Source organism: Merops nubicus, unplaced genomic scaffold (genome assembly GCF_000691845.1).
Source record: "Merops nubicus isolate BGI_N331 unplaced genomic scaffold, ASM69184v1 scaffold16016, whole genome shotgun sequence".
NCBI classification, from domain to species: domain Eukaryota; kingdom Metazoa; phylum Chordata; class Aves; order Coraciiformes; family Meropidae; genus Merops; species Merops nubicus.
In genome coordinates, this window is record NW_008613096.1 from 26,483 (window position 1) to 42,713 (window position 16,231).

The 16,231-nt window shown below is 39.3% G+C and overlaps 1 protein-coding gene across 2 annotated transcripts in view; it reads right to left on the bottom strand.

Moving 5' to 3' along the window:
- RNF130 (ring finger protein 130) overlaps positions 1-16,231 on the bottom strand; it is a 41,853-nt gene that overhangs the window by 12,888 nt on the left and 12,734 nt on the right. The window contains exons 3-5 of one of the 2 annotated variants that reach the window (XM_008941784.1): positions 6,130-6,380; positions 2,595-2,666; positions 593-675 (exon numbers count right to left, since the gene is read on the bottom strand). In XM_008941784.1, the coding sequence (XP_008940032.1) occupies positions 593-675; positions 2,595-2,666; positions 6,130-6,380 (406 nt within the window). Of the gene's footprint in view, positions 1-592; positions 676-2,594; positions 2,667-6,129; positions 6,381-16,231 lie in introns of those variants that run through there. The other variant, XM_008941785.1, reaches the window with a different exon arrangement.

Below are 16,231 nucleotides of genomic sequence, written 5' to 3' on the forward strand. Positions count from 1 at the left end.
CAAACTGAAAACCTGTAAATGTGAAAGAGAATGGCATAAAAGGGGGGAGCTGTTACAGTTTAAGCACCAATGCAGAATACCCAGCAAGTATCTTCAGGCACAAGCCCAAACCACACTACATTGGAGAGACTGAAGGCAGATGACAGCAGAGAGGCTGATGTCAGAGGTGGTATGAGGGTTGCAAAGACTGCATTTCTGGTTTCTATGCTGTTTCAGAAAGCAGCACCCAATGTTGCACACCTACTGTGCAGAATGTTGCAGCTGTACTTGCTTCATTATACTTAAGTTTTTTGTGTCCGTCCACTGCTCAGTCCTTAAATCTGAACCATCCTCTCCTCCCTCCTCACAATCTTAATTGCTGCTATGCCCAAACTGCCCATCTGCAAGATCATAATCTTTTGTTTAATCACCACTTTCACAACAGTGCCAGCACCTACCTTCACACTTTCTGATATAATATAAAGTGGCTATTATTAGGACTGGGAACATCTAACAAACGTGTCTGTAAATTACAATGCACATATTACATGAAATGAAGCAAAGGAGCACAAAGAAAGAAGAGTTTCCAAACAAAGCAGCTTTTCTGGCTTACTTGCATGGTAAAATGCGAACAACATCGTTCTGCTTGTAACTCTCAATGCAGACAGCACAGTGATCAAAGTCTGGGTCTGTCTCCTAGAAGGAAAAGAATGAAAACTTCCAGTCAAGATTCGAGGCTATAACAAATGTAAAAGTAGTTGTGTCTAGTACAGGAATTGCACTGTGCCAAGTGGCTGTTACTAAGAAGACAACACCAGTGGCTGGGTTATTATACTCCAACATGACTTGAGAAAGAAACCTATCTCATGCACAGAAACTCCTGTCTCCTTTGGAGCTGGTAATTGGTCATCTGAGACACAAGCTAAGACCTAAAATTATTCTAATATTCACTATAAAATACAGTGGTGATGTTCCTAGAGTCTTTAGTTCAGCTTAGAACTAAAAATTATGTTTTATTTAGGGTTATGTTTTTTTATTGGTTGGTTGTTTTTTTTTGGTTTGGCTTTTTTTTTTTGGGAGGGGCGTGGGGGGGCAGGGCAAGTGGAACTGGATGGGGATGGGCAGGACTAGAATCCTGGCATTTCCTTTTATAGCCACAACTAGCAAATTTTACTTATTTCAGAGTAGATCCATATTTTTGTCTCCTGCCTACCTGCAGAATTATCATCAATCTTATCCAGACATAGATCATTGACTGCCTGGCTCCTCTTTTCTCTGTTTTCCAGAAGTTATGGTATTTTAAATTTTTTTTTTTTTTTGGTTAGTTGGTTTTTATTCTTTGTTTTTACACATGGGAATTTAAAATTTCTAATGACAAAGGGCTGGCTTCATTTGGATGTAGGTAGGCATCAGCACTATATATTTAGAATGCTTGGGCCTGTGACACAAAACAGACTGTGCCTTCTCTTAGTTCCAGTTCATTATTCTCATCGATGCCAGCACGCTACCAGCAAGACACTGAGACAGGAGCCACAAAAAGACAAGAGCTGCTCCCTGGTCGGCACCAGTCAGTGCTGCATGCAGAGAATCCTGATGGGCTGCTCTGGCAAAGGACACGTCTTCTCCTGCTCCCTGCTCACCTGCACGTGCATCTCACAGCCTCTGCACTGCAACCTACGTGTCACCAGTTTTGAATTTGTGCTGTCAAGACGACAGCATCTTTTAATACAGAGAAATTCCTGTTATCTGTGAGTACTCGCAGACCCACAGAAAAGATTTAGTGCAGTGGACTGTCTTGAAATAAAATTACATAAAGAGGGAGAATGAGCAGAAAGACATTTTTTCTGCCTTCTCTCTGGAAGCAAATTTTTCCATCACTTCCTAATCTTCCGTTGCTGATAGTGTTGATAAGAAAGATAAAAAGGAATCATGCTAAAGGCCCAAGGAAATAATCTTCTCTTAAAAATCAAATCATAGCCAGAATTCCCTTGACTTTTGCAAATTAAAGAGCAAAAATTATGCAAGATTAAGTGTCGTCTTTTGCTTTCAGAATCCAAGAGAAATCACTACTGCTCACAGAAGTGGAAGAAGTTTAGGACTTAACACACCATATATTTTAATTTGTACACTGGCAAGAAATATTCTTGATGTAACATGTACTATCTTGAATGAAATACCTGTTTATACTCCCCTTCAGATTACTAGATATTCACATTTTACATCAGAGACTGTCCTTTATTACTTGTCTTTAAAATTTATTTTTACTTTACACAACTTACATATGGAATGATTCTAAGCTTACAGAATTCCACACAAACAATGCCAGCTCTATGCAACCCCCCCAGCTGGCTAGCACACAAAACCACTCAGTCACAGTTGCCAGATGGAGTGCAAATAGCATTTAAGTCAGAAAAACATCTTTGAAAAGTCCAGGCTTACAGCATACTAAAAGTTATACAAAATATTGTGCCACAGGACAAAGGAAGCCTCCAACAAAGGAAGGCAAGGTCATTAATCAGAAGGAGAAAGGAAAAAACTGAGATTGTTTCCTCCAGCAAAAATTAAACATGATGCTTAAGATTACCATGTTGAAATCATTATTATTATTTTAATACCTTATCACCCTTCTTTACTGTCCTGGTTGTCAGTTTACCGATGGCTTTCTTGGCAGCATCTCCAAGACGACGCTAATAAAATGACAAAAGGAGAGAACACAAATTAACCCTGATAATCAAGCTTCATTACTGTCCTTCATAATGACTTATTTGGGCTCAATATTAACATTGCAACACACACTATGGCAGTGGGCCAAGACATAAGACAAAAGGCTTACACAGCACAGCACACGGATTTGTCAGGGAGGAAAAAAAACCAGTTGAGCCCACAAATGCACTTGGATAAACACAGGCATAAATGTCATGGACCATATAAAAGTCCATAAAAGTGACCCAGCATTTTTGTGACAAAATTAATTAAACCCAGCCTGCAGGATAAAAGCTGAAGCAACATGCCCTCCCAGTGATTTCTCCTTATATTCTCTTCATACTGCTTTTTATTCAGCATGATGTAATATACCCCTTGTTCTCTTCTTAAGCTTGAATTAATTTTATTTTTGTTTTTTTCCCCGGAGCAGGAAGATTTTATTCTGCAATGTAAGAGATCCTCTCAGTGTAACCTAGTTTCTCTCTTGCTATTACCTGAAACCACTAGGATCTCACAAAGAAAAAAATTATGGGTCACGAAATCTAAATGAGCCAATACAGTCTTAAATAAAGCTGAAATGAATACTGGTCTTCAACTGAACCTCAGTCTCAATGCAGAGGCCAAGCTATTTTTCTGTTGTTTACGCTGTTTTTATGACCACCACTGTTGGATGGAAGGAGCCACTCCTGCAATTCAAGTGCAGATTCCCCTGGCAGTGCCCAGCTCCCAGCCAAGGAAGCATGGCTCTTTGCCAGCTGGGATCCCAGAGACAAGCACTGAGTGGAACAAAGCTCATGTCATCTTGCTTCAGGAACCTGAGACATCAGATTTGGTTTACGTTGACTGGAAAATGGGAAATTCATGTACTTCATCCTTAACCTTCATCTTGTACTAAGTAGTCCAACTTTGAAAGAGATGGGCTGTTTCAGAGAATGTAAAGTGCATCTAACAAAACTTCCCAGAAAGCCTGAAACAAATGCACTTTCTACACAGTTGAAAATCAAATCCTTCCTAAGGGGTAACCCCTGGATACAAACTGAAACTAAGACAGCTGCTTTTATTTGAGAAGCACAAAGGCCTCAGATGTCCACCACAACCAGCTGTTCCACCATTATTCTAGAAGTACACAAGCACATTTTTTTGGTTGTGTCTACAGAAGAATAGCTCTTACTTTATATTTTTTAGACCATGGATTTGTTAAAAAAAAAAAAAAATTAAAAAGATCAATACTTGGTCCCAGCTACTGAAGTGTACCCCTGTAGGCAACACAGTGCCAGAAAGAGCTGGGATGAGGAAATTATGTTCTTCCTGAAGTCACAAATCTTATCCTAGTTGCAACATCTGAGAAATTGGTCAATTTAAGCAAATCCATATTACATGTCCTGGACCAAGCATATTTGCCCAACTACTTAGCAACACAGAACATACTGGCACACTGCTGGAGGAGGTCATCACTGCATAGCCAAAAGTGTGATTACCAAGAGCTGAAAAGGCATTTAACTTAAATGGTCAACACTACCAACAAAGTAATTGTGGGTAGTATTTATATTCAGTTTAGTTCATATGATTCTATATGCACTACTGGAAATCCTAAAGAAAGATTATTTTCCCACTGGAAATATAATATTTCAGCAAAACTCTCCTAAAATGTACACATGTTCTCTTATGTAAATTGATTTGCTAAACAATACTTTCATCTCTTCCATTTAAGAGATCCACCTCTTCCACTTTCTAATTTTAACAAAAAACCTTTTTATGCTAACATTGGAAATTCTCAGGATTTGTTTTTTTGATAACTCAAGGCATAGGCATATGCTTGCTTTTAAAACCCAGAACTGTCTGAATGGAAAGGGCCACCACATGCAAAAGTTTCACACTTCCAGTGGAAGTGTGCAAGAGTAACGATGTGAAATACCAGTATCTACCTGCACTATCTACAAAACACAGCATGGGTTTGATTTTTTTTTTAAAGTGTGCCTTGACATAACCTAAACCCACGATCACAGCCTCAACCAAGTTATTTCACCACTGACAGCACAGCCGTCTGTCTCAAAGCTCACAAAGCTCTTTAAAAATAAGCTCTAGCTGTCGCCACCTTCTTATTAAAGTTTAATAAGCTGAGCTTTTTAAACCACATAAAATTTTCATCAAGTTTCTCCTGCCCTTTGTAAAAATCTAAAGAAAGGAAAAAAGGTCATAAGAGCCCTTTCCCCATGGAGCAACTGTTTTGAAGCATGGACTTTTGGAAGAAGCCTAGAACCACGCAGGGGACACAGGAGGCACCATTTAGTATTCCACAGACACTTGTTGAATAACAGTTATTTTTAAACTTCCACCATCCCAAGGGACCACACTAAGCACCGGTTACAGTGTGGTCATTAAAGAATGACATCCTTAGGAAAAGCTACAGGATGCCCATGGGACCTGCAGCATCAGCCACTATTTATAGAAACCCAAAAGGAAATCCTTTGTCACAACTGAAGCTTTATAAGTTTGCGTTTGGTTTAGGTTTGACAAAACACCAAAGCACTGCCCCACAGGGAGCTCTCCTCTGTATTACTCACAATTCTGAGGAAAAGGGAGACAGCACCTGGAGGTCAGGCAGCTTTGTAGCTTGTATTGACAGAGACAGAGGCACAGGGAGCTCAGCTTTACTGACCCTGCTCCATAAAAGTCAAGGCACGCAATGGAGACAGTAGGGGATTAAGTCCACACCAGTAAAACATCTACTTCTCAAGTTTAATTCAGATTTGAGTTGATGACTTGATTTAATCAAGATTTCAGAGTATGGCCATACTTAATTCAGTTCTTAAATTAAGAGTTGAAAAAATATAAGAGGCAGACAGGACAAAATTTTACTTAACATCTATAACCAGGAGAATTAAACAGCCCATACCAAACTGTGATCTTGAAAAAAGTTGAAAGTTAACACAGACCACTAAGCAGTTCTATACCTTAGTTCTCTTATCCTAACATTCATGACATATTATAGTTTGGAAATACCTTTATACAAATTCTATTACCTTAACTATTACTGAAGCTATCCTTAGGAACATGAATAGAATTCAAAACATTACCTCTGTGTTCCCCTACACTACAGAAGTTCATTCACAAATTAACCTGCTTCCCCATTCCCAACATATACACAATACTGTGTATAATTCAGCCAACATAAAATATATCTTCCTCTTGGACTTTCACTCAAACCCCAAATATTTTGCCTGAGTTCTATTCTTCCTGTCATGCAATAAGACCTTGTACAGGTGCTGCTCAGGATGAAAACACCTTGCTACACAAAAGTTCTTGTCCAGCCACATGCTCTGCCTCTGAACACAGAGGTTCTGAACACTGATGGATTTTTCCTTAAAAATCACTGGTTCTCTACTGACTACTGCATACAGAAATATCACCTCCAGAACTTAGAGGAAAACAAAAGAGTCACCTTACCTGATTTCTGTCACGTGCACTGGTGTACCTGATCTTCTGGATGAAGTAAAATATTAACCATGCTGAAGAAATGATCATCAAAACAATAAATGATATTGACACAAAGACTAGAGAGCCCCGACTGAAGTTTTTTGGAGGAACACGGGACCCTACTGCAATTGCCATCAGGACAGAAATATTCTTTTCCAAGTAATTCAGGATCTCCTTAACCTTTGATTCTGTAATCATGACAGCAACAATGTCTCCAGTTCCTATAAAAAGAAAAAAAATATTTAATTTACATTTAAAATTAACACGGCAAGCTGCTCAGATGATTTTCCAAATGCAAAGCCATTTAACAACTTGGAGATTTTAATCTAAGCTATCTATGGCACTTGGAACATGCTACTGGGCACTCAACTCATGGCTTGTCCTTCAAATCCAGATTTTCAAATTAGGACATTAACATGCAAACCAGACCTCTACCAGTGGTTACACAGTACTTCCCACATGGTAATTACTGGGTGCAGTCTGAACTAGCTTTAGAAAGTCCATTTGTTCCAGACTGGGAGCTGTGAAATCCTGAATAAGCAACTCACAGGAAAACATTTAGAAGAGTAGTTCAATGATACCGCTGGAGTGGTCTTAGGGCACACAGTGCTGCATGCAAGAAGCTCTGGAGAGCTATGCAAGTTCCCCTGCCTGGTTATGTAGCCTTCACATGCCACCAAGGTTGTCCAGGACCTGTAAATCCCAACTCCAGTAGGGAAGCAGCAGAGCCAAACTTCTATCTACATCACTTCAGACAGAAGTGGAAGCAAAGTGACTAAGTCTGTTTGCAAAGTAGAAAAGAAATGAATAAAACTTGGCAGAAATTTGAGTGCTGATTTTATCACCCATGCAAAGACAAGCTTGGTAAGAACACAACGAGGGTGTCAGCTTCATCTACTCCATTTTGAAGGTGTAGCTCACCTGGTTTTCAGAGTGTCTTGCTTCTACACTACCCCTAAGGGAAAATTATTGGTACAAGGACAAGAGAATCAAATCACAAGACTTGCTGAAAAAAAGAATTAAATGACCTGCAGCACAGACACAGCATCTATGTTTTAACAGCAGGGGCCCCATAAAAAAAAGAGGATCTTGAACTCAGGGCAATTCTGATCTAAGTTCAAAGAAAACAAAGTTTATAGGAAAACCCAAGCCAGAAAGAAAAAAAGCCTTATGAGTGCCATTCTTACTAATCCATATCTACTTGCTTCTTATACTAAAACCCCTTTCAAGACCTATTTTCAAACTGCTTGCAAACTCTGCTCATCTGTTTGCTCCATCTGCTTGCTCCAATTCACATCCCCTCAGAGGAACTGTATAATGCAAGTGATTCCAGCACCAAGAGTCTGGGTCTAGAGTGGATTTACATTACAGAGAACCTAATGCAACAGTGAAGATAAAACATGAGGTCCTATTTTAACACAGGGAATCTGCTTTTGAATCAAAATGTGATTTATAAGAAGTTATTGTGTCCATAAAATGATGTGGAAGACCCAAAAGAGCAGCATCTTTGAAACTCAGGGCACAAATAAGTCAGGGTGACAGACCCAGACAGCTACTTAATTTTCTAAAATGAGGGCTTTAACAGAGTTGTGTAACAGTCTTAAAAGTTCTTTCATTACTCTTTCCGTTCACCATGCCAAACAGTAACTTTTACAGTCACTATCCTTAGTTGTCAGAGTGAGTTCCCTAACATTGGTGTTGTGTATTGTGCTGACAGAACTACTGAGAAGAATCAAAGCTGGTAATCTCAGAAATTAAGATTTGTGCAATAACTTAAAAAAGTATTCCACAGCCCCAAAATGGTTTTCCCAAGAAATTTCAACTTGTCTTTTTTTAAGGTTGAAATGGTAAAGATACTCATGCCTTTTCCTAGTAACATGGGACTAAGTAAAAAAAGAAAGTTCAGTGTTTCCTTCTGAATTAGTATTTTTGAAACAAATGTCACAGTAAGAAAAAAGCTTTGACTAGCAACCAAAACCTAACACAGTTTATGATAATCACTACTATACCACAGATTCACACAAGGTCCACTTTAGTCCCGCTCTCCAGAGACACTTCAGTTCCAGATCTACTGAGCTTGATTTCACACAAACTAACAAAGATATTTAATAGGCAGCAAAGCTCAGAAAGCTCAGTAAAAATCCACCACTTGCTTTATTTTCAGAGGAAATCTACTTGGATTTCTATTTGTCCAGTTGGGAAGAGTCCTTGCCCAGACTTGCAGCACAAGAACCACCTTTCCTGCAAGATTCTCTTCTGTAGATGCAGTATGTGCTCCTGAAACCCCAAAACCCTGCAGCTCAGGAGGTGTAAGATCAATCAGGAGTGGGTAATTTATACTGCTTGGTATTCTCCCCAGGCTTCCTTTCTGTTCTTCGTATCTAGTTCAGATAGTGAAGGGCGGGGAAGGGTGCGGGTGTGTCTGGATCAAAAGCTGAAGCCTCTACCTATTCCCTGCTGCCCAGGGAATATGACAAATCCAACAATCTGTCCTGTGTTTTATATAAAGCCTAGCACAAAGGGAACCTCTGGCATCACTGCAAAGTGATTTGCATTCCAAATGACTCAACTGGGAACAGCCAAAGTGCTACTGCTGCTTCTGACCCTGCGAGAGCCAAGGAGAACTGCAGAAAAGAAAAATAAATCCTGCCTGTTTAACACACTGAAGCTCAGTGAAAACTGGGACTTGGTTCATTCGTATTTTTGTCAGGGGCATCACCCTAAATAATTTTAGCAAGAGCTCCCTACTTGAGAACAATTGGGAGCAGGAGGAGACACTGACTCATTTATTTTAAGCACCTTGAAAACTTGCATTTCTGAAACTTAAGCAGAAAAAAATCCTCAGGTGAGCACAGAAAGACTAAGAGGGTTTGTAGAAGTTTGAGTGTGGTCTTACCACATGTTCTTAATGAAATGCAATACTCTCCTCAGCCAAAACCAGTGTCCAGAGAAGCTGGAATGCTAAACAAAAGGCAGTGAACTACACACTCAGCCATAGATGAGAAGCTAGGACAGATGGTAGGCATAAGATAAATATTGACGCCAGTAAATATAAATAATTTAATTGCTATCATCCAAGCCCAGACAGCTCCTTCTAGCTTCCAATTTTACCATGTGCATGTTTAATTAGGATCGTTATACAAGTTTATGTATGAAAAGGGATGAAGTTGCAATTAATCATTGCATCTGTATAATACTACATTGGGAGAGGATAAGAGAAAGATTTAAAAGCTGAGAATACACTAAAACCAAGAAGATAGGGAAACCATCAACATCCAGAAATTTCCTGTAGAGCTCCTAAGCAAATTGTTTTACTGCTTTACTAATCTACCCATATCTCCCAGCAATTCCAAAAGAATCATTTAGGAAGTCAATAGAAAGTCATCTCAAAGAAAATTACTAATCTCATCACAACTAAATAATTGTTTCCTTTTTTGTCAATCCTTGACTACCAAAAATTTGTCAGAAGGTCAAAATATGGACAACTATGGCCAGGATACCAAGCTAAAGACAGGCATGGTTCATAGAGCAGACTCCGGACTCCTTCCATCCATCTGACGTCCCTTGGAGGATGCAGGGAACAGCAGCCTGGCAAAATGCAACCATCAAACAGCTGATTTAGTTTTTTTCCTGGGCTTGTGAACAGCCCAAGCATCTGCTTGGTGAACACTTGCGTAGGAGGACAGGTGAGACAATTCCTCTCGGGCATACGAGCAACCTGGCACCGAACTGCTGCTACTGCTGCAATGCTTCAGCCACCTGCCCATGGACAGGGAGGACAGAACCTGAGACCCCACCTCAAGCACAGCACGTGTTGGACCACCCGCAACAGGAACAGAACTGCTTTCAATGGATGTAACTGGGTTTGCAGAGCACTGAGAATTAAATCACATACTCGTAACAAAGGTTAGTACTTTTCCAATGGGTGATACTTTCAGCTGAAGTCCTTGTGATTTCCCAAGTCTTTGATACTGCCTGCAGATGCTGCAGACAGCATGAGGCAGATGGACTGCACTTACCTCATGCTTGCGAAAGAATATTGTTCTCTCTTTAAATAGCAGTCAATATTTAATAAACTGAATACTTTCATGACTTCATTTTGAAAAACCTAAACTTAACACACGCTTATCTGAATAATTCTGCTGGTGGAAATTTCAGACTACTTCCTTAAATAAGCAAACTAAATCCCCACCTTCCTAATAACGGTAGAGAACAGTGCAGTCACTTATAGGCTGGATTCAGGGTGTGATTCAGACACTGAAATGCCAATACCTATTCAACTGCAGCAATGGGAACATCATCATGATCATGTCATTGGAAACAAACTGGCCTGTCTTCACAATCCAGACTTTCCCATTCTTCTATTAAAATCTCATAACTGATGCCAAGCATTTCTGAATGCATTTTATCAGAAATAAAAAAATACAGCAACACACTATTCAGTACCCAGGAAAGGCACCAGTCCTATTACTGGGAGTGACAGATTTCTTGGAATACACAGGAACTGCTCCAACAGAATTTGGGAGCCCATAAAACATCAAAGAGAACAGGAAAGCACAAATGAAGTGCTAAGGTCCCATACGAAGCATCGAAAGACCAATTGCAAGTTCTGTGAAAACACCAGAGGATGTCTGAGCTGGAAGGGAGCAGAGGCAGGAACTACCCTTACAAGGTAAGGGATTTAGGCACAGAGATAGGGATAGAATCCATGGAACCCACAGGGTGAGGTGAGGGAAAGGGAAAAGGCATACTGAGCTGGATGCAGAGTTGCACTGCTAGAACATGTGGGCTTGGGGCACACAGCTTTTAAATATCAATTCCATAATATTTAACCACATTTGGGAAAAACATAAAAATTACTCAGACACCTTAAAATTTTAGTCTGGTACAAAACAGAGAAATTCACCATGAAGTATGTGTCTTACATTCTAAAACAGGCTTTTGGAAAAGCAAGAGGAAAAGCTTTGACATATCTTCAGAGTGATTAAAACAGGTCTAGCTGCACATATTTTGATTTTGATCTAATCAGAAAATAAACAAGAGCACATCCAAGCTGTCAACACACGAGTGCAATCTCAAGAGTAAAATATGTTGTTTGAGATGTCCCAAATCAAATACTTCTGAAAACAGAAAAAAAAGCAATATTTGTCAGTTACTCAGTCCTAAGCGAGGCAAGAATTTAATGCCATGAATATACATCAGTTTTTAAATGAGACTGGATAACATTTTAAAACATTTGTCTTCCTGTTGCTTTTATAATGTTGCAAATGCTGCGTTCTCATTAGCATGTAAACATTTACTTTCGGATGCCTGTTTATGTAGTGTCAGATAGTAGAACAGATGTTACAACATTACCACGAGAAAAATTGTGGAGGACAGCAGTATATGAAGCTGTTACCTAAAAGTCTGGCTGTCACAGGATGTATCAGTTAAATACAACCAGTGAACAACCAGCTAGCCCAAACCATTGAGTACTTATTTGTAGAAATCACAAGTCTCTTTGCTATACAAACCTACACAAACCCAAAAACCAGCTTCTCTAGTTAAAACTTGAATTCTGTCTACTTAAGAGGACAAAGTAGTTGACATTCAGGTTTAGTGAGAAACAGGCTTCTAGGAACTGCGACTGAAACAGTCAATTTACTTAAAACTCTTCTTTGATTGCACCAGAAAGAGCTTCCACAGATTTTCCCCTGCCAGGCTGAGTAGGGGCACTGCACTATGCCCTTTAAACATTGATTACACACTCTTTAGTCTAATTTTCCAATGTAGCACACATAGTTGTGCTGCTAATAGACATGTGATAGTTGTTCACAAAGTTCTTCTTTAAGAAAAACAGGCATGATTACAAAACCAGAAGCAGCAAGAGTAGCTTTCCAAGGATGGGTGTGACACAATTAACTTCAAAACAAATATTAAAGCCTAATCAGATTCTTGTTGTGCTAGCCTGTAGCACATTAAATCCGTAGGTGATAAATAATCTTATAAACAGAAATTATCTTTCCAATGCCTGCCCTTCTTCATTAAACAAGAAATGACGCCTTGGTATAATGTTCTTGCCATACTTTCCATCAGCTTTATAACCTACTATAACCAAGAGTTCCTAAAAGGAGAGCTAAATGGCAAAATCAGTTGAGGAAACTGCTGGGCTGTATCTAGATAACTGCTGACACGTTATTTCATAACCCAATTGCTTTCTTCTGACGCTCAGGAAGATGTTTCTTCAGGAGAAATCTGCATAAGATCAAAACAGGTAGTCATCCTAAATCCTCCTGCTTCATTCACAAGTCCAAATCCTGCTGATCCATGTGAGGTGGTGGAGCTGTGCCCCTGCATTTCCTCAAGCTTGACAAGGTCTGGCTGTCTCTCTGCTACACACAGCATACCAACTCATGCAAACTGACAGTCTTTCAAAAGGCACAATACAGTATTAGTGTGTAGAAGAGAGGTGTTTGACTTTGCAGAGCATTTCCTCTCACACAACCTCACCCAGAGAGCTCCTTTTGATCTTCTACCCCAAGTCATATGACACTTAGCACTGTTAGAGGAATTAAGATCCTTCTCATTAAGCTACAAGATGCACCCATCTCTCCTCCTCCCACAAGTTCCTGCATCATTGCCCCATCTGTAGTTTTGAAAGCAAAAATAGGCTATTTCAATGCTTCTGATGGACATCAGGAGGACAGATTCATGACTGGGCTGAGACAAGGGGAGTACCCAGAGGGAGAAATTATACATCTCTGGAAACAAAACCACACCAGAATTCACTTAAAATTGTTAGAACACTGGGTTTGGGTTTTGTGGAGGTTTTTTACTCCACACTTTTGATTGACCTGAACATTCTGCTTATATCATGTATTTCCTTTCAGTAGAAGAACTTCTGTCTCCTGGTAATGATATGGGTTTTTTTTTTTTAATGTATGTGACCTTTTGGGTTCCTTATACTTGGGAAAACCAAACCTAGACAAGACAAAAGCAGACAAATCGCAATGATTTTACAGAGATTTCTCACAACTGCCTTCTCTTTTAGCAATGCTTCTCTGAACTACAATTTGTTAGAAAAGGAAATGGCCATTCCACTTAATGCCAGAAGAATAAAAAAAAAAAAAATGTGAATAAAGGAATTCATCATCCTCTTTCCACAATCAGTACACAGATGACTTTCTTTCATTCACATAGTTTTACAAGGCATTTACCTATGCATTATGGTGAGTAAACTGTTATTTGCAGTCCTATTTAATGAATACTTGTACTGTTAAGGTATTAGTATGCCAACAAAGAAGACCAAATTTTATATTCAGAGCTTGAACAAATGCAAATTAATAAAAAGCAGAAGGATGACATTAAGTTTTGACTAGGGAAATGGTGTAATCCTAACATGACACTACTGAAAAAAAGCTTCCTCTCATGTCACAATTTCACATATTTCCAAAATATCAAGTTTTTTCTGTCTTCAAAAGATATTCCTGCTTATTTGAAAACAATCTTTCTTCACATATACTTCTGAACAAGATTCAAAACCTGCTACCTTAGATCTGGATTTAATACCCAGTTGCTGATTAGTGTCACATTCTTGATTGATCAATAATTAATGTAATGTAGACCTTGCTGGTCCATTCATCAATTTAAGACATACTTGGACTTTGATAGCTAAAAGTCTCCACAATCTTGCATTCTCTAAGTGTGACCAGGTGCTAGCAGGTGATTTTGTTTTGCTATTTCTAGACTGCAGTTTGTATACTCACTAGAGGAAGCTGGAGCTAAGAAACTCAGGGATTTCTAAGAAGGGTAATCTGTCATGCTCACATATTTTCTCCTCGCTACAGAGAACTTCCATGCAGATCCATCAATCCAGACAGTCATTCCAAACACATTCAGCAAAGTACAAGAGAGAAATGGCAAGAGACCCTTACCCAAGGACACTACAAAATATTTTTAAAGCTTCACAAATAGCATATTCATAGATTAATGTAATAAATTTGATTCCACTGAATCCATAGATTTTGGGAATTACTCTGCTGCTGGAGCTCAGACTTTGGATAAGAAAAAGAATGTCATTACTTACAGTCACTAACACTCCCGTGGGCCTCTCCACAGCCACAGAACTAATTACCCTTTCAGCTGGCTAAGGAAAAACGAGCCTGGCTGCTGTTACTTCAGTTGTGGGTGAGGCACACACCCACAAAAACACTGGCAAGACACCCTGCGAGTCACTGAGGCTATGTTAACTTTGTAAAGGGGTTTCCCTGGCTTGTCTTGAACAGACAAGTGCTTCCTTATGGCCCAGAATCTGTGCTTCAAAGAGGCTCCTCTCCACATCTTGTTAAGTGTCAGACATCTCCATCCACTGCGTGACAGATTTTCCCCATGGATACACCTCCAAGAAATGCAGTGGGAAACTGCATTAACTGTTGATACTTGTTCCCCACATTTTCAATTAGCAAATATAAAAACATAAAATGATTAAAGACATGTAAACTATGGTTAGACTATCGATTGTTTTGGCTTTTTGAAAGCTTCCATTTTAATGACTCATCTCTCCTTCCTTTTCACTAATATTCCAGGGTAAACTAATAATAATAAATTATCAAAGAAATACTGTAATATACAATAAAAATTGTTTTGAGCTGTGGATTAAAAGTAGCTCTCAGTAATCCAGGGAGAGTTTTGTAGTGGATTTGGTATAGAGCTGAAATACTCATCACCACCCATTTGTGGAAAATAACCTGCAGTGGACCCTGCCATAGCCTTCATCCATCAGTTCAGCTTACAGTGAACTAAGAGAGGCATTTGTGAGAAAAAGGCAAGCAGGAGGGGAAGAGGGGTGCTGCACAGTGAGTGCCACAACAGAGGACAGCAGCATTCCAACTGGGACCTACCCACTCCTCATTAGGCCAAGAACATGGAACAGTCATTAGATGGCAACAACTCCATATTACTTCCTGTCCTTCCTGCCTCTGACCCAGTGACCTAAAACAAGCCACATAAAATACATCCAGTTTTATCAGTTCAAAGCAAGCACAAACTCTGCTTCCTGTGCTAGCAAGCTTTTCAAGCGAATACAGAGCTATCAGAAACCTTTCCTGCACCTCTCCTGCTGTCCCACAGCAGAACATCACCTTGGGTGCACAGCACGGAGCAGACACCTTCTCTCAGAAGACATCGAGTGCAGTGAAGATACAGATCCTGATCAGATGTCTGCAGCTTGTCCTAAAGCCTTTAAAAGATTTACCCAATACAGGTAAATCCTCTGAAAAAGGTATTATATTAGATGTTGTTTAAATACTTCAGGAAATTTCTGCAGCACTGAAAACCAGCAGATATTAGAATCCAGCCATTTTGACTCTTCCTTCAGTATTTTTCAGTTTATATTTGTTCCATAAATTCTGAGTATGATTTTAACTTCAGAAGCTTCTCTGGCTTATATCCTTTTCTACAAATCCAAATAGAAGTCTAGGTTTTAACAGAGAAGTTCAATATAAAATTTAACTCTTTTGTACTTGACAGGTAAAAACAAACAAAAAGAAGAATTAAAATGCTATTTTACCTGCATTTCCTTCCTCTTTCCATAACTGATGACAAAGGACATAGCTACTACACATTTTCTCCACCACATAGGCTCTTCCTTCACATTAGACAATATTTGTTCTGCTTTAAGAGAAGTAGCAAGTGAAACCACTCATAACCCTGCCTTCCTGCCAGTGATATCATAGCCTAACGTAACCTATGCTGGGAAAGATGTCCTTCACTTAGGTTGATAGAGGACAAGGATGTGTAAAATAAGTTTATTTTATGTGCACGCAGTAATACAGACAAGGATATACACAGAGAAACGAAAAAGCTGCAAATACCATTAACAGAAATATGTATATTTTTTTTCAAAAGTTCACCAACTCTTTAAGGTGAATACTTGCTTTAAAACTCAAATTGAAGTCAAAGGGGCAGAGACTTACTGGACTACCACACAAAAAAAAACCAAATTCTGATATTAGCAATAGAGACAGTTGATGTGAGATGGTGATGACAGACTGCTTCAAGAGTGACAGTTGTTATCCAGCCACCAGCAGGCATT